The 20,718-nt window shown below is 36.3% G+C and overlaps 1 protein-coding gene across 1 annotated transcript in view; it reads right to left on the reverse strand.

The window, feature by feature from the left end:
- LOC131929473 (protein disulfide-isomerase A5) overlaps positions 1-20,599 on the reverse strand; it is a gene marked incomplete at its 5' end in the record, with an annotated part of 28,198 nt that extends 7,599 nt beyond the window's left edge. Inside the window, 20 exon segments of the mRNA XM_059285714.1 lie at positions 1,246-1,258; positions 1,803-1,881; positions 3,016-3,083; positions 3,203-3,395; positions 5,468-5,596; positions 6,087-6,157; positions 8,262-8,401; positions 10,697-10,762; positions 11,278-11,290; positions 14,158-14,239; positions 14,614-14,681; positions 15,014-15,150; positions 17,620-17,688; positions 17,926-18,017; positions 18,444-18,511; positions 18,919-18,979; positions 19,574-19,666; positions 19,825-19,870; positions 20,338-20,403; positions 20,512-20,599. Coding sequence (XP_059141697.1) covers positions 1,246-1,258; positions 1,803-1,881; positions 3,016-3,083; positions 3,203-3,395; positions 5,468-5,596; positions 6,087-6,157; positions 8,262-8,401; positions 10,697-10,762; positions 11,278-11,290; positions 14,158-14,239; positions 14,614-14,681; positions 15,014-15,150; positions 17,620-17,688; positions 17,926-18,017; positions 18,444-18,511; positions 18,919-18,979; positions 19,574-19,666; positions 19,825-19,870; positions 20,338-20,403; positions 20,512-20,599 — 1,642 coding nt within the window.
- Positions 20,600-20,718: the final 119 nt, after the last annotated feature.

The raw sequence follows: 20,718 nt of genomic DNA on the forward strand, positions 1-20,718 counted from the left end.
ACTGAAGTTCTGTGACGTAATTTTTAAGTAAAGTTACAGTTTTGGACCTTACGGTTACCGTGACCTCGGCATATGGATGATATTAGGGTCTGATATACCTAGCCGCTATTCTATAATCAAGACTGTCGGGTTGAGCTTTGATCTCTTGACCTGCTAACCACGCCGGTCCACGTGACTTATGGACCAGTTTTACTAGAACCGTCAGCCTAACCCTGGCAGTTATATCGACAGCTACGGTTTCCTTTGTTCTTTTAAGATCGTGAACAAAACTAGCAGACAAATGTGACGTAACTCAACCATCACACCGTTCTCACACCAATAAGGAGAAACAATGCATTGCTTTAAACGGTTTCCAGAAAAATGCGCAAACGGAAAAATGCGCAAACGGAAAAATGCACCAACGGAAAAATGCGCGCCGGAAAAATGCGTTAACATAGAAATACACTAATTCAAATGAATTTGTATTATGCTAGTAGACTTTAACTTTGTCATACTTCGCGGAAATGTGTTTTGTTTTGCTACAATTTACACGTGGTCATTACTTTTTAATATCTATAAATGTTCGATTTAAGAAAATAAAAATCCTCTAGCGCACTTTTTGTGCGCAGTTTTCCGTTGCGCATCTTTACAGTCACCGACTTTAACCACCATCGGACATTTCTTTTCTCCAACAGGGGGGGGGGGGGGGGGATGAGAACACAGTGCTTAAATTATGTATATTTTCTATATATATATATTTAGCACATTGGGGGTGGGGGGTTGAAGGTGCTCAAGAAATGCCTAAAAGAAACACTGACCATCATCCCATCCTATATAAAACAATTTAAAAAAACTGATAAACCAACACCTAAAACCTTTGTGTATATGTTCACAATCCCTTTAAAGTGGGCCTACTGTGCAGGTGAACTTTTTGAGTTCTATACTACCAGGCATGTGAGTAGACCTAGATCTACAGCAAACAAGCTTTATCCTAGAGCAGTAGCTTAAGCAAGATTTTGTTTTTCAGGGGAGGGAGTCAAAGTTACCCTTAATTCCTTTCAAATTCACTACAGTTCAAAAATTATATTTAATAAATCCCTTATATAAATTCAATTTTAATATTATTAAGATTTTAATTAACCATTTTATAGCTCCAACTGATAAGTTCATCTGTCATTCATTGAATTATATGCTAGGTACTTTTACACAACAATCATTGTAACAAGACATTTTACACAGAAGTCATTAAGAGAAACGTGTACTTACGAGAAGAATTTTACTGGAATAAAAAAAAACAACAAAAAACATATAATCCAGTGATAAGAAAAACTGACTAGTGCATCAATTAAAAGTGAAATAATCAATTTTTATAACATTGTAACTTTCTGTTTGTATCTTAAGGTTTTATTGTTTGTTTGAAAGATAGGAACAAAAAAACTAGATTCAATCTTTCTTCTATTAAATTTCTTGAAAACCAAACAGTTGTCTGTCTGTAGTTTCATAACATCAACATACTTTTGGGTTATGCAGCATATAGAGTGTTGACTGATTTCAGCCTGCTTTTCTTTCTGGATTTGATTCCATAGCCTTTATCGAACCAAGAACGAACTACAAGGCAGCAGTTGTTTGATTTTGGTGTTGTTTATCCTGGCCAAATTAAACTATAGAGTCTAATTTGGCCAGGGGTTTGAACTTTTTGTTTAAGCAACCATAAGATTTACCGACCTGACCACACCTTCTCCACTCAAATAAACAAATTGCGTAAAACAAAATGTATCAGAAGTTTGTACGTAAAACAAAATGTATCAGAAGTTTGTACGTACATGTAGGAAACCCTCGTATATTATATTTGTCTGCCAATTCTTTTTCCACTGTGGCATCAACCACTCCAAGAGCACCAAGCTGATGAGGAAACAAAATCCTAGTCAGTGGGATAGTGGGATAGCAGCAATAAAGGGACTAGACAAGTATTTGGTACAGCTTGAGGTAACAAAATCCGAGTCAGTGGGATAGTGGGATAGCAGCAATAAAGGAACTAGACAAGTATTTGGTACAGCTTGAGGTAACAAAATCCTAGTCAGTGGGATAGTGGGATAGCAGCAATAAAGGAACTAGACAAGTATTTGGTACAGCTTGAGGTAACAAAATCCTAGTCAGTGGGATTGTGGGATAGCAGCAATAAAGGAACTAGACAAGTATTTGCTACAGCTTGAGGTAACAAAATCCTAGTCAGTGGGATAGCGGGATAGTGGGATAGCAGCAATAAAGGAACTAGACAAGTATTTGGTACAGCTTGAGGTAACAAAATCCTAGTCAGTGGGATAGCAGCAATAAAGGAACTAGACAAGTATTTGCTACAGCTTGAGGTAACAAAATCCTAGTCAGTGGGATAGCAGCAATAAAGGAACTAGACAAGTATTTGGTACAGCTTGAGGTAACAAAATCCTAGTCAGTGGGATAGTGGGATAGCAGCAATAAAGGAACTAGACAAGTATTTGCTACAGCTTGAGGTAACAAAATCCTAGTCAGTGGGATAGTGGGATAGCAGCAATAAAGGAACTAAACAAGTATTTGGTACAGCTTGAGGTAACAAAATCCTAGTCAGTGGGATAGTGGGATAGCAGCAATAAAGGAACTAGACAAGTATTTGCTACAGCTTGAGGTAACAAAATCCTAGTCAGTGGGATAGTAGGATAGCAGCAATAAAGGAACTAGACATGTATTTGGTACAGCTTGAGGTAACAAAATCCTAGTCAGTGGGATTGTGGGATAGCAGCAATAAAGGGACTAGACAAGTATTTGGTACAGTCTATTTGTACCTACTGACCACTAGCTATTAATATTATACATAAAAAACCTACTGACCCCTAGATATTAAATAAATAATTAAATAGCCAACAGACCCCTAGATATTATACATGATCTACTGACCCCTAGATATTATATAAAAAAAAGATCTACTGACCCCTAGATATTATACATAAAATTACCCACTGACCCCCAGATATTATCTATAAAATAAAATGACCTACTGACCCCTAGCTCCTGTACAGTAGCAGCAGCTTCAGCAAAATCTGGTTTCATCTTCTTGCAGTGTCCACACCCTGTGAGTGAGAGTAAAAAAAAAAAAACACCAGAGTTATCCCCCATTTCAACATGGCCGCCACCCAGCACACTACTGCCACACCGATTGTTTAGATAAAGAAACCAAAAAAAACCTTACATGGAGCATAAAACATAACCAGTACTTGAACATTGCTAGCTAGGACAGAATCAAAATTCTCAGCACTCAGAAAAACCAGACTCTGATACCCAGAAAACGGCTTCCACTGGTCTTCAAGGGACTCAGCGGTCGGAGCGGGAGGGGTGGGGGCTGGGTTCTGCGGGTCCCTCATGAATGTGATGAAATCATTTTCCTGTGTGGGTACAGACAAATGAACATGCTGTTACAAAACAAGACAGCAATGGGCCTTCAGGTTACATGATCAGGCTGTTTATCTTAGGCTTGTGGCTAATCACTCGGGCAATCCACAGATTATTTACCAATCCACAGATTATTTACCAATCCACAGATTATTTACCAATCCACACATTATTTACCAATCCACACATTATTTACCAATCCACACATTATTTACCAATCCACACATTATTTACCAATCCACACATTATTTACCAATCCACACATTATTTACCAATCCACACATTATTTACCAATCCACACATTAGTTACCAATCCACACATTAGTTACCAATCCACACATTAGTTACCAATCCACACATTAGTTACCAATCCACAGATTATTTACCAATCCACACATTATTTACCAATCCACACATTATTTACCAATCCACACATTATTTACCAATCCACACATTATTTACCAATCCACACATTATTTACCAATCCACACATTATTTACCAATCCACACATTATTTACCAATCCACACATTATTTACCAATCCACACATTATTTACCAATCCACACATTATTTACCAATCCACACATTATTTACCAATCCACACATTATTTACCAATCCACACATTAGTTACCAATCCACACATTAGTTACCAATCCACACATTATTTACCAATCCACACATTATTTACCAATCCACACATTATTTACCAATCCACACATTATTTACCAATCCACACATTATTTACCAATCCACACATTATTTACCAATCCACACATTATTTACCAATCCACACATTATTTACCAATCCACACATTATTTACCAATCCACACATTATTTACCAATCCACACATTAGTTACCAATCCACACATTATTTACCAATCCACACATTATTTACCAATCCACACATTATTTACCAATCCACACATTATTTACCAATACACACATTATTTACCAATCCACACATTATTTACCAATCCACACATTAGTTACCAATCCACACATTATTTACCAATCCACACATTATTTACCAATCCACACATTATTTACCAATCCACACATTATTTACCAATCCACACATTATTTACCAATCCACACATTATTTACCAATCCACACATTATTTACCAATCCACACATTATTTACCAATCCACACATTATTTACCAATCCACACATTATTTACCAATACACACATTAGTTACCAATCCACACATTATTTACCAATCCACACATTATTTACCAATCCACACATTATTTACCAATCCACACATTAGTTACCAATCCACACATTAGTTACCAATCCACACATTATTTACCAATCCACACATTATTTACCAAGCAATTTTTATCAACTTTATTTATCTGCTAAGCTACTTTAAGAAAAATCAATAACAGTTTAAATGTACAATATTAATGCTGCTCTACTGCATTAAACAGCTCTAATTAGTCTACAGGTCAACACAACATTGAGCTGAACAAATTATTTAGAAGTAGCCAGTATGACAACACTGTACAACTCAATTTTTTTTCTCAAGTTCAAAGTACAACAATTTGCCTTTCTGTATAAGATGTACACCAAACCTTCCTTCCCTCCCTTAAAATCTCCTTCCCTCCCTCCCAATATGAAGTACAACAACTGGCCCTCCATAAAAAGAGTACAAAAAAACCTTCCTCCTATATTAAAACTACAACAACCAGCCCTCCCATTAAAAAGTACAAGAAACTTCCCTCTCATAAAAGTACAACACTTTACAATATCCCATTTATAAAGTACAACAAACCTCCCCCCCCCCCTCGCATATAGAATGTACAACAACCTCCCCCTCCCATATATAAAGTACAACAACCCCCCTCCCATATATAAAGTACAACAAACCACCCCTCCTCCCATATAAAAGTACAACAAATCTCCCCCCTCCCATATAAAGATTACAACACATCTCCCCCTCCCATATATAAAGTACAACAAACCTCCCCCTCCCATATATAATGTAAACAAACCTCCCCCTCTCATATATAAAGTACAAAAAACCTACACCCTCCCATATTTAAAATACAACCAACCTCTCTTCCTCCCATGTACTTCTGAGAGTTTTTGCCGTAGTTGAAGTACTTGAATGTTGGATATCCTTTCACATCATGAGTGCTGCATGTACCAGTTTGAACTGTACAATCAACTGCTGCGAAAGCCACCTAAAACACAAGTCAACTTCTTTGTTATATCACCACATAGCACATACATCACTTGTGTTATCAGAAACTAAATGTTCAGCTCTCATACTGTGAGAGGTCAGTTTAAAATGTGGTAAAATAAAAATTGTCTGGTATATTGTCAGAGTAGCATTTTTAGCTATTCCAGGTAATAGATAAATGTTTACCTTTGGCTCTAGGCAAAAGTTTTCCTTTGGAGCTAGGCAAAAATTTTCCTTTGGCTCTAGGCAAAAGATTACCTTTAGCTCTAGGTAAAAGTTTACCTTTGGCTGTAGGTAAAAGTTTACCTTTGGCTGTAGGCAAAAGATTACCTTAGGCTATAAGCAAAAGATTACCTTTGGCTGTAGGTAAAAGTTTGCTTTTATCTCTAGGAAAAAGTTTACCTATGGCTCTAGGCAAAAGTTTACCTTTGGCTCTAGGCAAAAGTTTACCTTTGGCTTTAGGCAAAAGATTACCTTTGGCTGTAGCTTACCTTTGGGTCATCTTTGAATTTCTCAGCTGCTGCCATAAACTCTGGCTTGGCTTTCTTACAGTGACCACACCCTGTAGCAGATAGTGGAGAGAGGGTAGGGAGGTGATGGTAGGGAGGTGGTGGTAGGGAGGTGGTGGTAGGGAGGTGGTGGCAGGGAGGTGGTGATAGGGAGGTGGTGGTAGGGAGATGGTTGTAGGGAGATATTAAGTGAGTTGGTGGTAGGGGTATATTAGGTGAGTTGGTGGTAGGGAGATATTAGGTGAGTTGGTGGTAGGGAGATGGATGTAGGGAGATATTAAGTGAGTTGGTGGTAGGGAGATATTAGGTGAGTTGGTGGTAGGGAGATATTAAGTGAGTTGGTGGTAGGGAGATATTAGGTGAGTTGGTGGTAGGGAGATATTCGGTGAGTTGGTGGTAGGGAGATGTGAGTTGGTGGTAGGGAGATATTAGGTGAGTTGGTGGTAGGGAGATATTATGTGAGTTAGTGGTAGGGAGATATTCGGTAAGTTGGTGGTAGGGAGATGTGAGTTGGTGGTAGGGAGATGTTAGGTGAGTTGGTGGTAGGAAGATATTATGTGAGTTAGTGGTAGGGAGATATTATGTGAGTTAGTGGTAGGGAGATGTGAGTTGGTGGTAGGGAGATATTAGGTGAGTTGGTGGTAGGGAGATATTAGGTGAGTTGGTGGTAGGGAGATATTAGGTGAGTTGGTGGTAGGGAGATATTAGGTGAGTTGGTGGTAGGGAGATATTAGGTGAGTTGGTGGTAGGGAGATATTAGGTGAGTTGGTGGTATGGAGATATTAGGTGAGTTGGTGGTAGGGAGATGTTAGGTGAGTTGGTGGTAGGGAGATGTTAGGTGAGTTGGTGGTAGGGAGATATTAGGTGAGTTGGTGGTGGGAAGATATTAGGTGAGTTGGTGGTAGGGAGATATTATGTGAGTTAGTGGTAGGGAGATATTCGGTGAGTTGGTGGTAGGGAGATGTGAGTTGGTGGTAGGAAGATATTAGGTGAGTTGGTGGTAGGGAGATATTATGTGAGTTAGTGGTAGGGAGATATTCGGTGAGTTGGTGGTAGGGAGATGTGAGTTGGTGGTAGGGAGATGTTAGGTGAGTTGGTGGTAGGGAGATATTAGGTGAGTTGGTGGTAGGGAGATGTGAGTTGGTGTTAGGGAGATATTAGATGAGTTGGTGGTAGGGAGATATTAGGTGAGTTGGTGGTAGGGAGATATTAGGTGAGTTGGTGGTAGGGAGATATTAGGTGAGTTGGTGGTAGGGAGATGTGAGGTAGGGAGATGTGAGTTGGTGGTAGGGAGATATTAGGTGAGTTGGTGGTAGGGAGATGGATGTAGGGAGATATTAAGTGAGTTGGTGGTAGGGAGATGGATGTAGGGAGATATTAAGTGAGTTGGTGGTAGGGAGATATTAGGTGAGTTGGTGGTAGGGAGATATTAAGTGAGTTGGTGGTAGGGAGAAATTAGGTGAGTTGGTGGTAGGGAGATATTAGGTGAGTTGGTGGTAGGGAGATGTGAGGTGAGTTGGTGGTAGGGAGATATTATGTGAGTTGGTGGTAGGGAGATATTAGGTGAGTTGGTGGTAGGGAGATGTGAGTTGGTGGTAGGGAGATGTGAGTTGGTGGTAGGGAGATATTAGGTGAGTTGGTGGTAGGGAGATATTAGGTGAGTTGGTGGTAGAGAGATGTGAGTTGGTGGTAGGGAGATGTGAGTTGGTGGTAGGGAGATATTAGGTGAGTTGGTGGTAGGGAGATATTAGGTGAGTTGGTGGTAGGGAGATATTAGATGAGTTGGTGGTAGGGAGATATTAGGTGAGTTGGTGGTAGGGAGATATTAGGTGAGTTGGTGGTAGGGAGATATTAGGTGAGTTGGTGGTAGGGAGATATTAGGTGAGTTGGTGGTAGGGAGATATTAGGTGAGTTGGTGGTAGGGAGATATTAGGTGAGTTGGTGGTATGGAGATATTAGGTGAGTTGGTGGTAGGGAGATGTTAGGTGAGTTGGTGGTAGGGAGATATTAGGTGAGTTGGTGGTAGGGAGATATTAGGTTGATAAACTAACAGATTAATTACCAAATGCAACTTCACAATACTTTGGACTAAGTGAGCTTTGTGTTTAAAATAAATAACAAACTGTCAAGTATATATATCTGACAACTGCAACTTACATGGGGCATAAAACATAATCAGGCAGTGTTTCTTTTTCTTGAGGAAGTTTTTAAATGTGTCGTCTGTTAGATGAACCACCTCGCTCTCAATCTCCTCCCATTTTGATTCAGGTGGGGGAGGAGGGGGAGGCTCCTTAGGGCTGTGAAAACAAAATATTGTTGTGTGCATAGTAGACCTAGGCAGGGGACTACAGGGAGTAATGGTACCACCACACATGGAGACCAGTCAACATGTCTTAGACACAACTCCAGGGGTGCCACTCATTTTCTAAGTGAATCCTGAAAATGAATCCCAAAATTTTACCAATCCTGAAACTAAAATTTGAAATTTTTGAAACCCTGAAACTTAATTTCGCGCGGAATTTCAAAATAAAATGGACTATTATTTCATTATTTTTTGAGACATTTGATTCATATTAAGTTCAATTTACATTCCTTTAAAATGGATTTATTTTCTTTGTAACAAGCTTGAAATAAAAATTAATCTTTAAAGGATTGTGCTTACAACAAAATTAGTTTACAATGTTAGTCCCACCCATCTCTAGGCCTACCCCATAATGTGCTATTGTAGAACCCCCCCCCCCCCCTCCCAGCCAGCTTTTATAACATTACTGTATTTAATTTTTGAGAACTTCCTAGCTTGATTTAAAGTGTGTAGTCAGCCAATTGCTAACCTCTATGTCTTGTTATTGAATAATAAGCGCACTATATGCAGACCCCTAATAAGATTGTCACTGTATTAAAATACAGGGTTGACTTACTGTAGCTATTCAAGGCTTTAATTATTAACAGCCACAACAAAAACCTAAAACCCTGTTTTCCCAATCAACCACCAATGGGGTCATCCATAAATGATCTCACGCTTTTTTGACGATTTTTACCTCCCACCTCCCCTCGGTCACATATCTGTCACAAAAAGCCAGACCCCGCCCTCTAAAATGACGTCACACCTCAGCCTACACCCCCCCCCCCCCACCCCTAAAAATTGCAGTCGAATTTTTCTTAAAATACGATATTTTCCAAAAATCTTGTCTGACCTCTGTCAACATAGAGTATTTCAATCAATTCCTATTACACTTTATTGAAACAATATTCTAAAACGCGAAATAACGGCTAAAATTCGTTTTCTAACATAGCTTTTGGATAATGCAAAAGTGTGATGTCACACCATCTGAACCTCTCCCCCTCATGACAAAATTACGAACCCCCCTCCCCTTACGAGTGTGACGTCATTTATGAACGACCCCAACGCCCCCACTATTGATATACATGATGACGTGAAGAAATATCGTGGAAGTTTTAAGTCCATATCGCGGAATAACAGAATTAAGTTAATTTTAAAAATAATTTTAGAAGTAACTACGCTAGTAATACTCATGTCAGAGATGTAGCCGCCCGACTAAGTGAAAAGCTGATTTTTTTTTACAAGCGGTTGGGAGGGGGCAGTGATAGCGGCTATTTTCTCAGACACGGTACTTCAAGGTTTTTTAAACATTTCAATGACGTTTTACCAAAGTAAAAAAAAACAATTAGATGTAGACCCTGCTAGATTGTGTAACTAAATTATAGCAGGCCTACATATTTTGTTTAATGATATAAAACGATGCAGTTCTAGTTTTTTTTCTCTTGAATCTAGAAGAAGTCCCTTATTAAAAAAATAACCACGTTAAAATTAAACAGCGCTTGTACTTGTAGAACTGCCTTGACCGAGAGACACGACTCAAGACTGTGTTTGCGTGGTCTCGTGACGTAGGTCTTACGGTCAGCGCGACCTTGAAGAAGCGGGTAAGAGGTGGTAAAAATACATAAAATAGTCCTTCAAATAGTTTTTTTCTTTTCTTTTGGTAATACCAAATACAAAAAAAAAAAATTTTTTTTTTTTATCGGAGCAAAATCTTTCGGTTTTTTTTTGTTTTTTTAAAGACCATCGGCGATGCTAGTGAGCTTGATCTAGTACTTGTAGGCTTTAGTTGTTTTTAATTACACAGCCTAGCGGTATCCCATTGATGACATCACGTAAATAATGCGAGTTTTACCCCCAACCCATATCGTCATAAATAGCCAGACAACCACACCACGAATGACATCAAAAAGTTTCGTCTACAGCCTCACCCATCTGATACAGCCGATTTGTATTTGGTCCTTGGCGCACGCTGAGATTGTTGCTGACGTCATTTACTATTCATTTTTTTCGGAAAAGGCCATTAGCGGGAGTGTTGACGATAAAAACGATTTTTACAATGCCAAAATTTTCAAGCTTAAAACGATCTAAATTTTTTTAAAAATGCAAACCCGGAAATTTTCAAACTCAAATCTTGCGAATCCGGAAAGGGAAAAAAATATGATTCTCGAATCCGGAAATCCGGGATATCCCGGAAAAGTGGCACCCCTGCAACTCTATCAACAAGTGGAACTAGTGTTAACTGGCAACTTACTCTTTCATAAAATCAATAATTTTGTCTTTGTCTCTTTCATTCACCTCAAATGCAAATTCACCATTCCTAGACAGTAAAAAAATATGTATTAAAATATGAGTAGGTGAAACAAAAAAAATGTTTGCAACTTTGCAAGGAATACAATAAACAGCAATATATAATATGGATATTACATAAAATTACTTTTCTTAGTTAACTAATTAAGTCCAATTTTTTTTTACAAATCTATAGGATGAAACATCCATTTAACTGAATGTCTCCCACAATTAAACATCTTGTTTTAAATGTTTCCAACAGATAAACATCATGTTTTAACCGATGTTATAATTATCAGATAATGAGGTATAGGGGATACAACATCATCAGCAGGAAGAGGTTAGATCACCATGTGATGTTAATGTGGTAGGGAGATATCCCTATATGGGCTCCCAAGCCACAAAAGGGAAAGTTTAAAGGCAACACAACTGTAGTAATATAAATCAATATTCAATTCTCAATTTCAAATATAGACACAAGAGTCTATCAAGCTAAAAACAAAATGTCAATTATTTAATTAAAAAATAAAAACAAGTAACACTTACCTAAAGTAGCGCACTGTTTAGTACATGTAAAAAAAAAAAAAAGAAAAATATTAAACTGTCAAGCTTATCACCTCATTAAATATTTTTAAAATTTAATTAAGTACAATGCTTATATTAAGTCTGTTTAGTATTTTAATAAAAATAAGATTTCAAAAAATATTAGAAAATGAAATACAAAATAAAAAAGCAATGCTGATAAGAAAGTAAAGTGCAATTGAATATTTCAATAAAAAAACTATACAATACCACATATATTTATTCATATATATATGACAGAGAAATAACAAAAGGGTAGTGCTTATTGCGGTCAACAGCTGATGAAGAAATAAACAGTGTGCTTGCCTCAGTCTAAGGGCTGGTGAGGATATAAACACTGTGCTTATATCCTCTCACAGTAGGTGCCAATCACAGATGCTTATTTTATTGCTCCAATTAAAATTCTTAATATTTGCTCTGATAAAAAAAAATTGTTTTCTTTGACTATCCCCAGGTGTAACTCTAAACAAAACCTTAAACATAATCTTAAACCCTAATCCTAATTTAGATTATAAAAATTGTATTACTTATGTCATTTACACTATTAACAGAAAAAAAAAACCTATAATTCTATGTGGTTTTGAACCACAAACCTTCTTGATAGCTGCTGTACTCTATATACTGCCATGCTAACAATTTAAAATACTTAAAATATACTACTATCGAGACCAATCAAACTTCCATTCAAAAATTCTAAAAATATGTTTGCTTATAAATAAAATCTAAATATAGATCATAGTTGACCAATTTAAGTATGTTGTTTATTTCATCACCTGTTGACCCAAATAATCATTTCCATAACAAAGATATTGATCTGGGTTTAAAATAGCCAAAGGCACCTAAAGCCCCATGGGATATAAAAGCTGAAAAACAAGTGTTTAAAAATTCTTTCACTCAAACTTCACAGGTGATACAATTGTAGAGGTTGTTCAGTGATGAATGTTAACCAGATGTTAGTCAATGTTGCAGAAAAAAAGCATTTCAACAATTAAAAAATGTGGACCAAAACAAAAAAAAAATAAATCAACCCAGGTGTTAGACTGAAGCAAGAAACTGTTTACAAGCAATAAATTATCTCCCCTTTGGACCTTACTTCAACTATCCAGCTTTTCATAAAGCCCCTGAAACATGTATTTATGTGAAATCATTGTGAACAATTAATCAGTTAACTGAGAGCATTGTGAACAATTTATCAGTTAATTGTCATCGTTGTAAACAATTTATCAGTTAAATGAAATTATTGTAAACAATTTATCAGTTAACTGAAAACATTGTGAACAATTTATCAGTTAACTGTCATCATTGTGAACTATGTATCATAATTGTGAACAGTTTATTTATTTATTGACATTATTGTGAACATTCTCAATATAACCAAGCTCTCAAATACACCCGCCTTTTTCAAACCAGTGTCTGACAATGGACTCTTCCAAAAAAGGGTGTGTTAGGTTGTCAGACAAAAATATTAACCTCTGTTACTAGCAGCTCTAACTCTAGTGCTAAATCTGTGTAAATAGCTAGCCTGCTGTATATATTTTGATTTTGCAAAAAGAAAATTGAAAAACAACACTACACTGTTAATTTGATTTTTAAAATTGTAAAAGAATACCAAGAAACATTGAGTACAACAAAAAGTTCTTGTATGGCTACAAGCTTACCGTCCCTGCACTAACACTAAACTTAAAACTTGACAGAACACTCAACAACCCCCATTTACTGGAAGAATCAGGAGTCTGACAATGGTGGGAAAAATATTTTAAATGGTTATTACAAGCTTTAAAACACAACACATACATTTCATAACAGTAAATAGAATTTTAAACATACTGTTATTTCAACATTCCAATAAATACAGAGAAACAGCTACAATAAATGAGAACAGTACAGCTAATTAGGATCAGAGAACAGTACAGCTAATTAAGACCAGAGAACAGTACAGCTAATTAGGATCAGAGAACAGTACAGCTAATTAGGACTGAGAACAGAACAGCTAATTAGGACCACAGAATAGTACAGCTAATTAGGATGAAAGAACAGTACAGCTAATTAGGACCAAAGAAGAGTACAGCTAAACAAGGACACTAGAGCTACGACAAAGAGACAATGAATTATTACTCAGACCAGTCTACTCTAGAACTAAAAAGCCTTCTGGTCAGTACATACGATTGTACCAGAATGGATCATAACTAAGGCAATGTGATTTCTGACTCATCCCAGGATTCGCTGACCTCCCCATTTAGACACACAACAACCATAAACTCTGTACTGTACAATCAAAGAATACACAGATATCAATGATATCTATCTAAACGAGGAAGCTTACTTACTTAATAAGAAGTAACAAGCAACAAGAAAATGGATGTAACACTGTTTACACTGGTAGCATGTATACTAAACATGTCTAAAAAAAAAACTTGCAGCAAGTAAGTATACATGTTCAAAGAGAAAAATGTTTTCATATAACAAACTTGTTGCAAGTTTTTTTTTCCTAGACAGACACCTACAATATACATGTAGCAAGTGTAAACGTAGGTAAGAGAGGGTTGTTGACAAATACAAAGATCCATTTCACAGACCTTCCATGACCAATAAAAACCAGAACAAAAAATACAAAAATGTTTCTAAAATATGCAATGTTAACCTTAACAAAACTATGGGGTTCACATAAAACGTTAATTTTGTTTTAGAAAATAAATTTTAAAAACTTGTTTCTTAAAATAAACCAATTTTTTTTTTAAATTTTAAACTCACACCCAATCTCCTCAATCATATTATTTACAATATGAATAAAAATACACACAAAGCTGTTAGTGCACCTAGGAGGGTATGAAAAAAGTTGTTTACCAGTGGGGAAGCCTTTGACATTATTTTCTTGAGCCAGTTTCTTTTCTTTTGTTGCATCTACTGCAGCTAACACACCAGTGATCTGAGGGGAAATAATCACAAATGACAAATCAAACAAGGGGGACAACCTAATAGAGTGATCTGATGGGGAAATAAACACAGATGATTAACTACTAGAGTGATATGAGAGAAAATAATCAGATGACAAAAAAACTGAGGGGGGTACAACCTACTAGTGACATGGCAGGGAAATAAATACAGATAACTACCCTGACATGGGAAGCAACCTACCACATAAATTATTATAAATGAGATAAACAAATGACTAGCCTAGGGAGACATCCGATCATTGTAGTAGAAAAAAAAAAACACAGATGACTAACCAAAGAAGACACCCTACTACAATCATCTGACAAAAGAAATGTCATAACCCTGAAAAAAAACATCAAAACTAACCCCTTCATCCTTCAAATACTGAGCAGCCTCTGTATATCCAGGTTTCATATGTTTGCAATGGCCACACCCTTTTGATGGAAAAACAACAGAATTCTACTGGTACATCTCAAATTCAAAAATACAATTAAGAAAAAAGAAGAAATTCAAAATATTCCTAGTGTCTAAGGGACCAGTACCTGTCAATTTATACATGGTACTTCTAAGTACCTGTCAATTTATACAAGGTACTTCTAAGTACCTGTCAATATATACAAGGCACTTCTAAGTACCTGTCAATTTATACATGGTACTTCTAAGTACCTGTCAATTTATACATGGTACTTCTAAGTACCTGTCAATTTATACATGGTACTTCTAAGTACCTGTCAAACTATCCAAGGTACTTCTAAAGTTTACTTACATGGAGCATAAAACATGACCAACACCGATGGGTTCTGCTTGACAAAGTCTGAAAAGCTCTCATCCGTCAAGTGTACCACTTCACTCGGCTCATCTGACCACTCAGCCTCTTTTTCTTTCTCTTTAGGTTCTTGGGGACTGGACGACAGAAATCATGCAAATATCAATCATGAGATGTGTGATCCTGACAATACATGCTTAGATTTTTTAGGTTCTTGGGGGCTGGACGACAGAAGTCATGCAAATATCAATCATGAGATGTGTGATCTAGACAATACATGCTTAGATTTTTTAGGTTCTTGGGGGCTGGACGACAGAAATCATGCAAATATCAATCATGAGATGTGTGATCCTGACAATACATGCTTAGATTTTTTAGGTTCTTGGGGGCTGGACGACAGAAGTCATGCAAATATCAATCATGAGATGTGTGATCTAGACAATACATGCTTAGATTTTTTAGGTTCTTGGGGGCTGGACGACAGAAATCATGCAAATATCAATCATGAGATGTGTGATCCTGACAATACATGCTTAGATTTTTTAGGTTCTTGGGGACTGGACGACAGAAATCATGCAAATATCAATCATGAGATGTGTGATCCTGACAATACATGCTTAGATTTTTTAGATTCTTGGGGGCTGGACGACAGAAATCATGCAAATATCAATCATGAGATGTGTGATCCTGACAATACATGCTTAGATTTTTTAGGTTCTTGGGGACTGGACGACAGAAATCATGCAAATATCAATCATGAGATGTGTGATCCTGACAATACATGCTTAGATTTTTTAGGTTCTTGGGGACTGGACGACAGAAATCATGCAAATATCAATCATGAGATGTGTGATCCTGACAATACATGCTTAGATTTTTTAGGTTCTTGGGGACTGGACGACAGAAATCATGCAAATATCAATCATGAGATGTGTGATCCTGACAATACATGCTTAGATTTTTTAGGTTCTTGGGGACTGGACGACAGAAATCATGCAAATATCAATCATGAGATGTGTGATCCTGACAATACATGCTTAGATTTTTTAGATTCTTGGGGGCTGGACGACAGAAATCATGCAAATATCAATCTAGGTTCTTGGGGACTGGACGACAGAAGTCATGCAAATATCAATCATGAGATGTGTGATCTAGACAATACATGCTTAGATTTTTTAGGTTCTTGGGGACTGGACGACAGAAATCATGCAAATATCAATCATGAGATGTGTGATCTAGACAATACATGCTTAGATTTTTTAGGTTCTTGGGGGCTGGACGACAGAAGTCATGCAAATATCAATCATGAGATGTGTGATCTAGACAATACATGCTTAGATTTTTTAGATTCTTGGGGGCTGGACGACAGAAATCATGCAAATATCAATCATGAGATGTGTGATCTAGACAATACATGGTTAGATTTTTTAGGTTCTTGGGGACTGGACGACAGAAATCATGCAAATATCAATCATGAGATGTGTGATCTAGACAATACATGCTTAGATTTTTTAGATTCTTGGGGGCTGGACGACAGAAATCATGCAAATATCAATCATGAGATGTGTGATCTAGACAATACATGCTTAGATTTTTTAGATTCTTGGGGACTGGATGACAGAAATCATGCAAATATCAATCATGAGATGTGTGATCTAGACAATACATGCTAAGATTTTTTAGATTCTTGGGGGCTGGACGACAGAAATCATGCAAATATCAATCATGAGATGTGTGATCTAGACAATACATGCTTAGATTTTTTAGATTCTTGGGGGCTGGACGACAGAAATCATGCAAATATCAATCATGAGATGTGTGATCTAGACAATACATGGTTAGATTTTTTAGGTTCTTGGGGACTGGACGACAGAAATCATGCAAATATCAATCATGAGATGTGTGATCTAGACAATACATGCTTAGATTTTTTAGATTCTTGGGGGCTGGACGACAGAAATCATGCAAATATCAATCATGAGATGTGTGATCTAGACAATACATGCTAAGATTTTTTAGATTCTTGGGGGCTGGACGACAGAAATCATGCAAATATCAATCATGAGATGTGTGATCTAGACAATACATGCTTAGATTTTTTAGATTCTTGGGGGCTGGACGACAGAAATCATGCAAATATCAATCATGAGATGTGTGATCTAGACAATACATGCTAAGATTTTTTAGATTCTTGGGGGCTGGACGACAGAAATCATGCAAATATCAATCATGAGTTGTGTGATCTAGACAATACATGCTTAGATTTTTTAGATTCTTGGGGGCTGGACGACAGAAATCATGCAAATATCAATCATGAGATGTGTGATCTAGACAATACATGCTAAGATTTTTTAGATTCTTGGGGGCTGGACGACAGAAATCATGCAAATATCAATCATGAGATGTGTGATCTAGACAATACATGCTTAGATTTTTTTTAGATTCTTGGTGAGGTCTTTTAAATCTATGAACAAAGATGTTTAAAAATTGCTTTTAAAAGATACAAATAGCAGGTTGGATTTCAAGTGAAGTAAAATCTTGCTGCACATAGCATAAGTATGAAATCACCCTATAGTATAAATTTAAAATTAAAAAATTTAGCTTACTTTTGTAGCCAGGATATGATACCAGCTTTATTGTTTTCACCTCCATATTTGAACTTGACCTGGCCTTTACTAAACAAATAAAACAGCAGTATAAAACAATATGGCAGATACTACTAAAAATGATAAACATCAGGCTATTTTAACAATGACAATAATAACAGGAATAACTATACAAGAGAGGGTGCTTGATATATTTAAGATTTGACGCACAAAATAATACGTAGGTAAACAGTGTGTCTGATATAGTGAGGGTAGGACTTACACAAAATAACACAAGGTAGGTAAACAGTTGGGGGTTAGACTTACACAAAATAATACAAGGTGGGGAAGCCTGTGATGTTGTACTGCATCCTTAAAGGCATCATCGGTGGTTTGTCAACATCTATGCCAACCAAAGTCTGGGAAAGATTCATTTGTACAATTGGCTTGATAATCAGGACATGAACGCAGCATTAATTGACAAAAAGGTAAACTATGCATGACATTTAATACACTAAACTAAAAAGTAAAATACAAATGACGAGCCCTTGTTCTAATTGAAACTAAAAAAAAATAAAAATAAACATTTTTATATCCATTGTTTTTTTTTAAATCAAAGAATGTAATCTAAAACTGCTATTAGGTTTCAGACTATCAATCTTAGCACCCAGCAACTTCTCTTCTTTTACTAATGTGAAACAGGAAGCAGAGTTTATGGGTTAACACATTTTAGCTAGAGTTGTCTCCCTTGTACTGTAGCTCTTAGACTTCATCATGACATAGATCTATACAAGAGAGAATTTTAAAAAAGTGTCTTGAGTTAAGACAGGCTGACCAAGACTTACAGCTTGAGACCTCATCTCTGTAGCAGCTGCAGCAAAGTCAGGTTTTAATCTCTTGCAAAACCCACACCCTGAGGGGAGGAGAGAAAAATAAATTCAATATAACACCTGTTGACAAGCTCAACCATGATTTTAGGTCATTGATTTTACACAGATTGAGTTTGGACTTCAACATATAGTTTAAGGAACATTGCCAAATATTTTAGTTTTGAATATAAAAACACAGGCTCAATGATAAAGAAATGTATCAATTTTTTTCCTTAAAGCCAGAAACGGCAATTAAGAGCATGGTTAGGTTTAGAGATACAACAAAAAAATAAGCTTAAAGTATTACTAAGTACAAATAATTCTTTTAGAATTTTCCCATGCATTAAGAAAGCTAATAAATAATAACCATCTATTTCTTTTACACTTAATTCATTTTAGATACTTTAACAAAAAAATCGTTTTTTTCTAAATATAAAAATACTTTACTTACAAGGTGCGTAAAACATAACTAATAATGGAGTTTTCTCTTTTTTTAATAACTTGGTGAAACTCTGAAAAAAAAAACAAGTTTAAAATAATTTTTTTATTTGGTTGCTTAAACTTTTAAAAACTGTGTAAACAGAAACACGCTACATGTTTTCAATGTGTGCTTACTTTTATGTAAAGAGTAAATAAAAAATACACATGATGGACACTAGACCAGGTGAAGTAGAGTATTTATTTAGCTGCATACAAAAGGAATGTATAATTAGGAATAGTAAGTAAAAAAGTACAGTTCCTCAAACCTGGCGGTCTATAGGGCAAGTGAAGTAGAGTTCACTTGTTTCTGTGACCTCGGCATATGAAGAGATAGTGTGGTCAGCACTATGCCCAGCCGCCTTTACTTTCCCTAACGCGAGTTAGGTACCCATCAGAGCTGGGTGGACTCAGGGCTCTCTACTGCTAGACTACTCTGTCCCAAATAATTAGGACTATGAACATTAATTTTACTTTTTTTGGCTCTACGTAAGAGATGGGTGGACTAGCTGACCTCCTACTGAATCAAGAAACTATACAAGAATATAGCTAGAGGTTAAGACCTGACAAGTTGTCCCTTGTGAAAGAAGATTAACTAACTACTTTAGTGCACATGTAACAATACATACTTCTTCTGAAGATATATGCACAACATCTACAGCTGTTGGGTCTTCCTCCCAAGGCAAATCTCCTGTTGGATCAAGTAAAAAGTTGACCATGGACTGAAAAACAAAACAAATTGACATTCACTTTTTAAAACAAGCTAACACATTCAGATTAAACAATTGGCTGTCACAGCTATATCAAATAAGTAGCTAACTCTTGTAGCTAAAACATGTAGTTAACACCTCGCAGATAAACATGAAGAGTTTTCACTGACCTTCACAGCTAGTTTCCTATCATAGTCTTTGTTGAATTCACCATCTCTACAATACAAAAGCAAAACATGCATTAATTAATTATTATTCCTTTTCCTAAATTTGAAATAATTATCAAGGAATAATTATCAATACAAAGTTAGCATTGTTTAGAAATACATAAATATATCAATTTTTTGTTTTTAATTTCTATAAAAGTTTTTTTTACAATGTATGATATTGCAATGTAGAAGTCTATGTATTGTAAAAATTCTGCACGGTGAACCATCATCTTTTGACCCAAGACACATGGAGCAGATGAAGTATAGTTCATCTGCTTCTGAGACCTCTGCACATGAAGGGATGGTGTGATCAACACTTTGCCCAGCAGCCTATGTTTTCCTTAACATGAGTTAGGTACCCATCAGAGCTGGGTGGATTAAGGGCAGTCTACTGACTTAAACCCATATTCGAACTCAAGACTTTTGGGTTAGTAGACCAGCAACCTACTGCTAGGCCACACAGTGATTACTTACTTGTAATGGCGAAGCTCATACTCCACTGGCGAGACTTTAAGCTGTTTACACATTTTTTTGTCATCACTGGGAAAAGTAAAAAAAAACTGAACATTTAAAAACTGGCACATGGAAGTAGACTGATAAATTAAAAATCAGGAATGTTTTATTTACAAGATAACAAAACAAACCAACCTGCAGTTAATATAAGCAAGAGTTGCTTTTCCTTTCATTTCTTCTGCGACCTCCTCAAACAGGTGCATAACCTTTGCTGTAGCTTTCTCTAAAAAAAAAATAAGACAGCATTGTAAGAATACCATTTTATACATTCTTAAAATGCAATTTTAAGAATTTTTTTAGTACAGCCAATACAAAATATGAAAAAAAACAAGAATGAAATGA

Source organism: Physella acuta, unplaced genomic scaffold, assembly GCF_028476545.2.
Source record: "Physella acuta isolate Inbredline_101_S28 unplaced genomic scaffold, ASM2847654v3 ptg001637l, whole genome shotgun sequence".
NCBI classification, from domain to species: Eukaryota; Metazoa; Mollusca; class Gastropoda; family Physidae; genus Physella; species Physella acuta.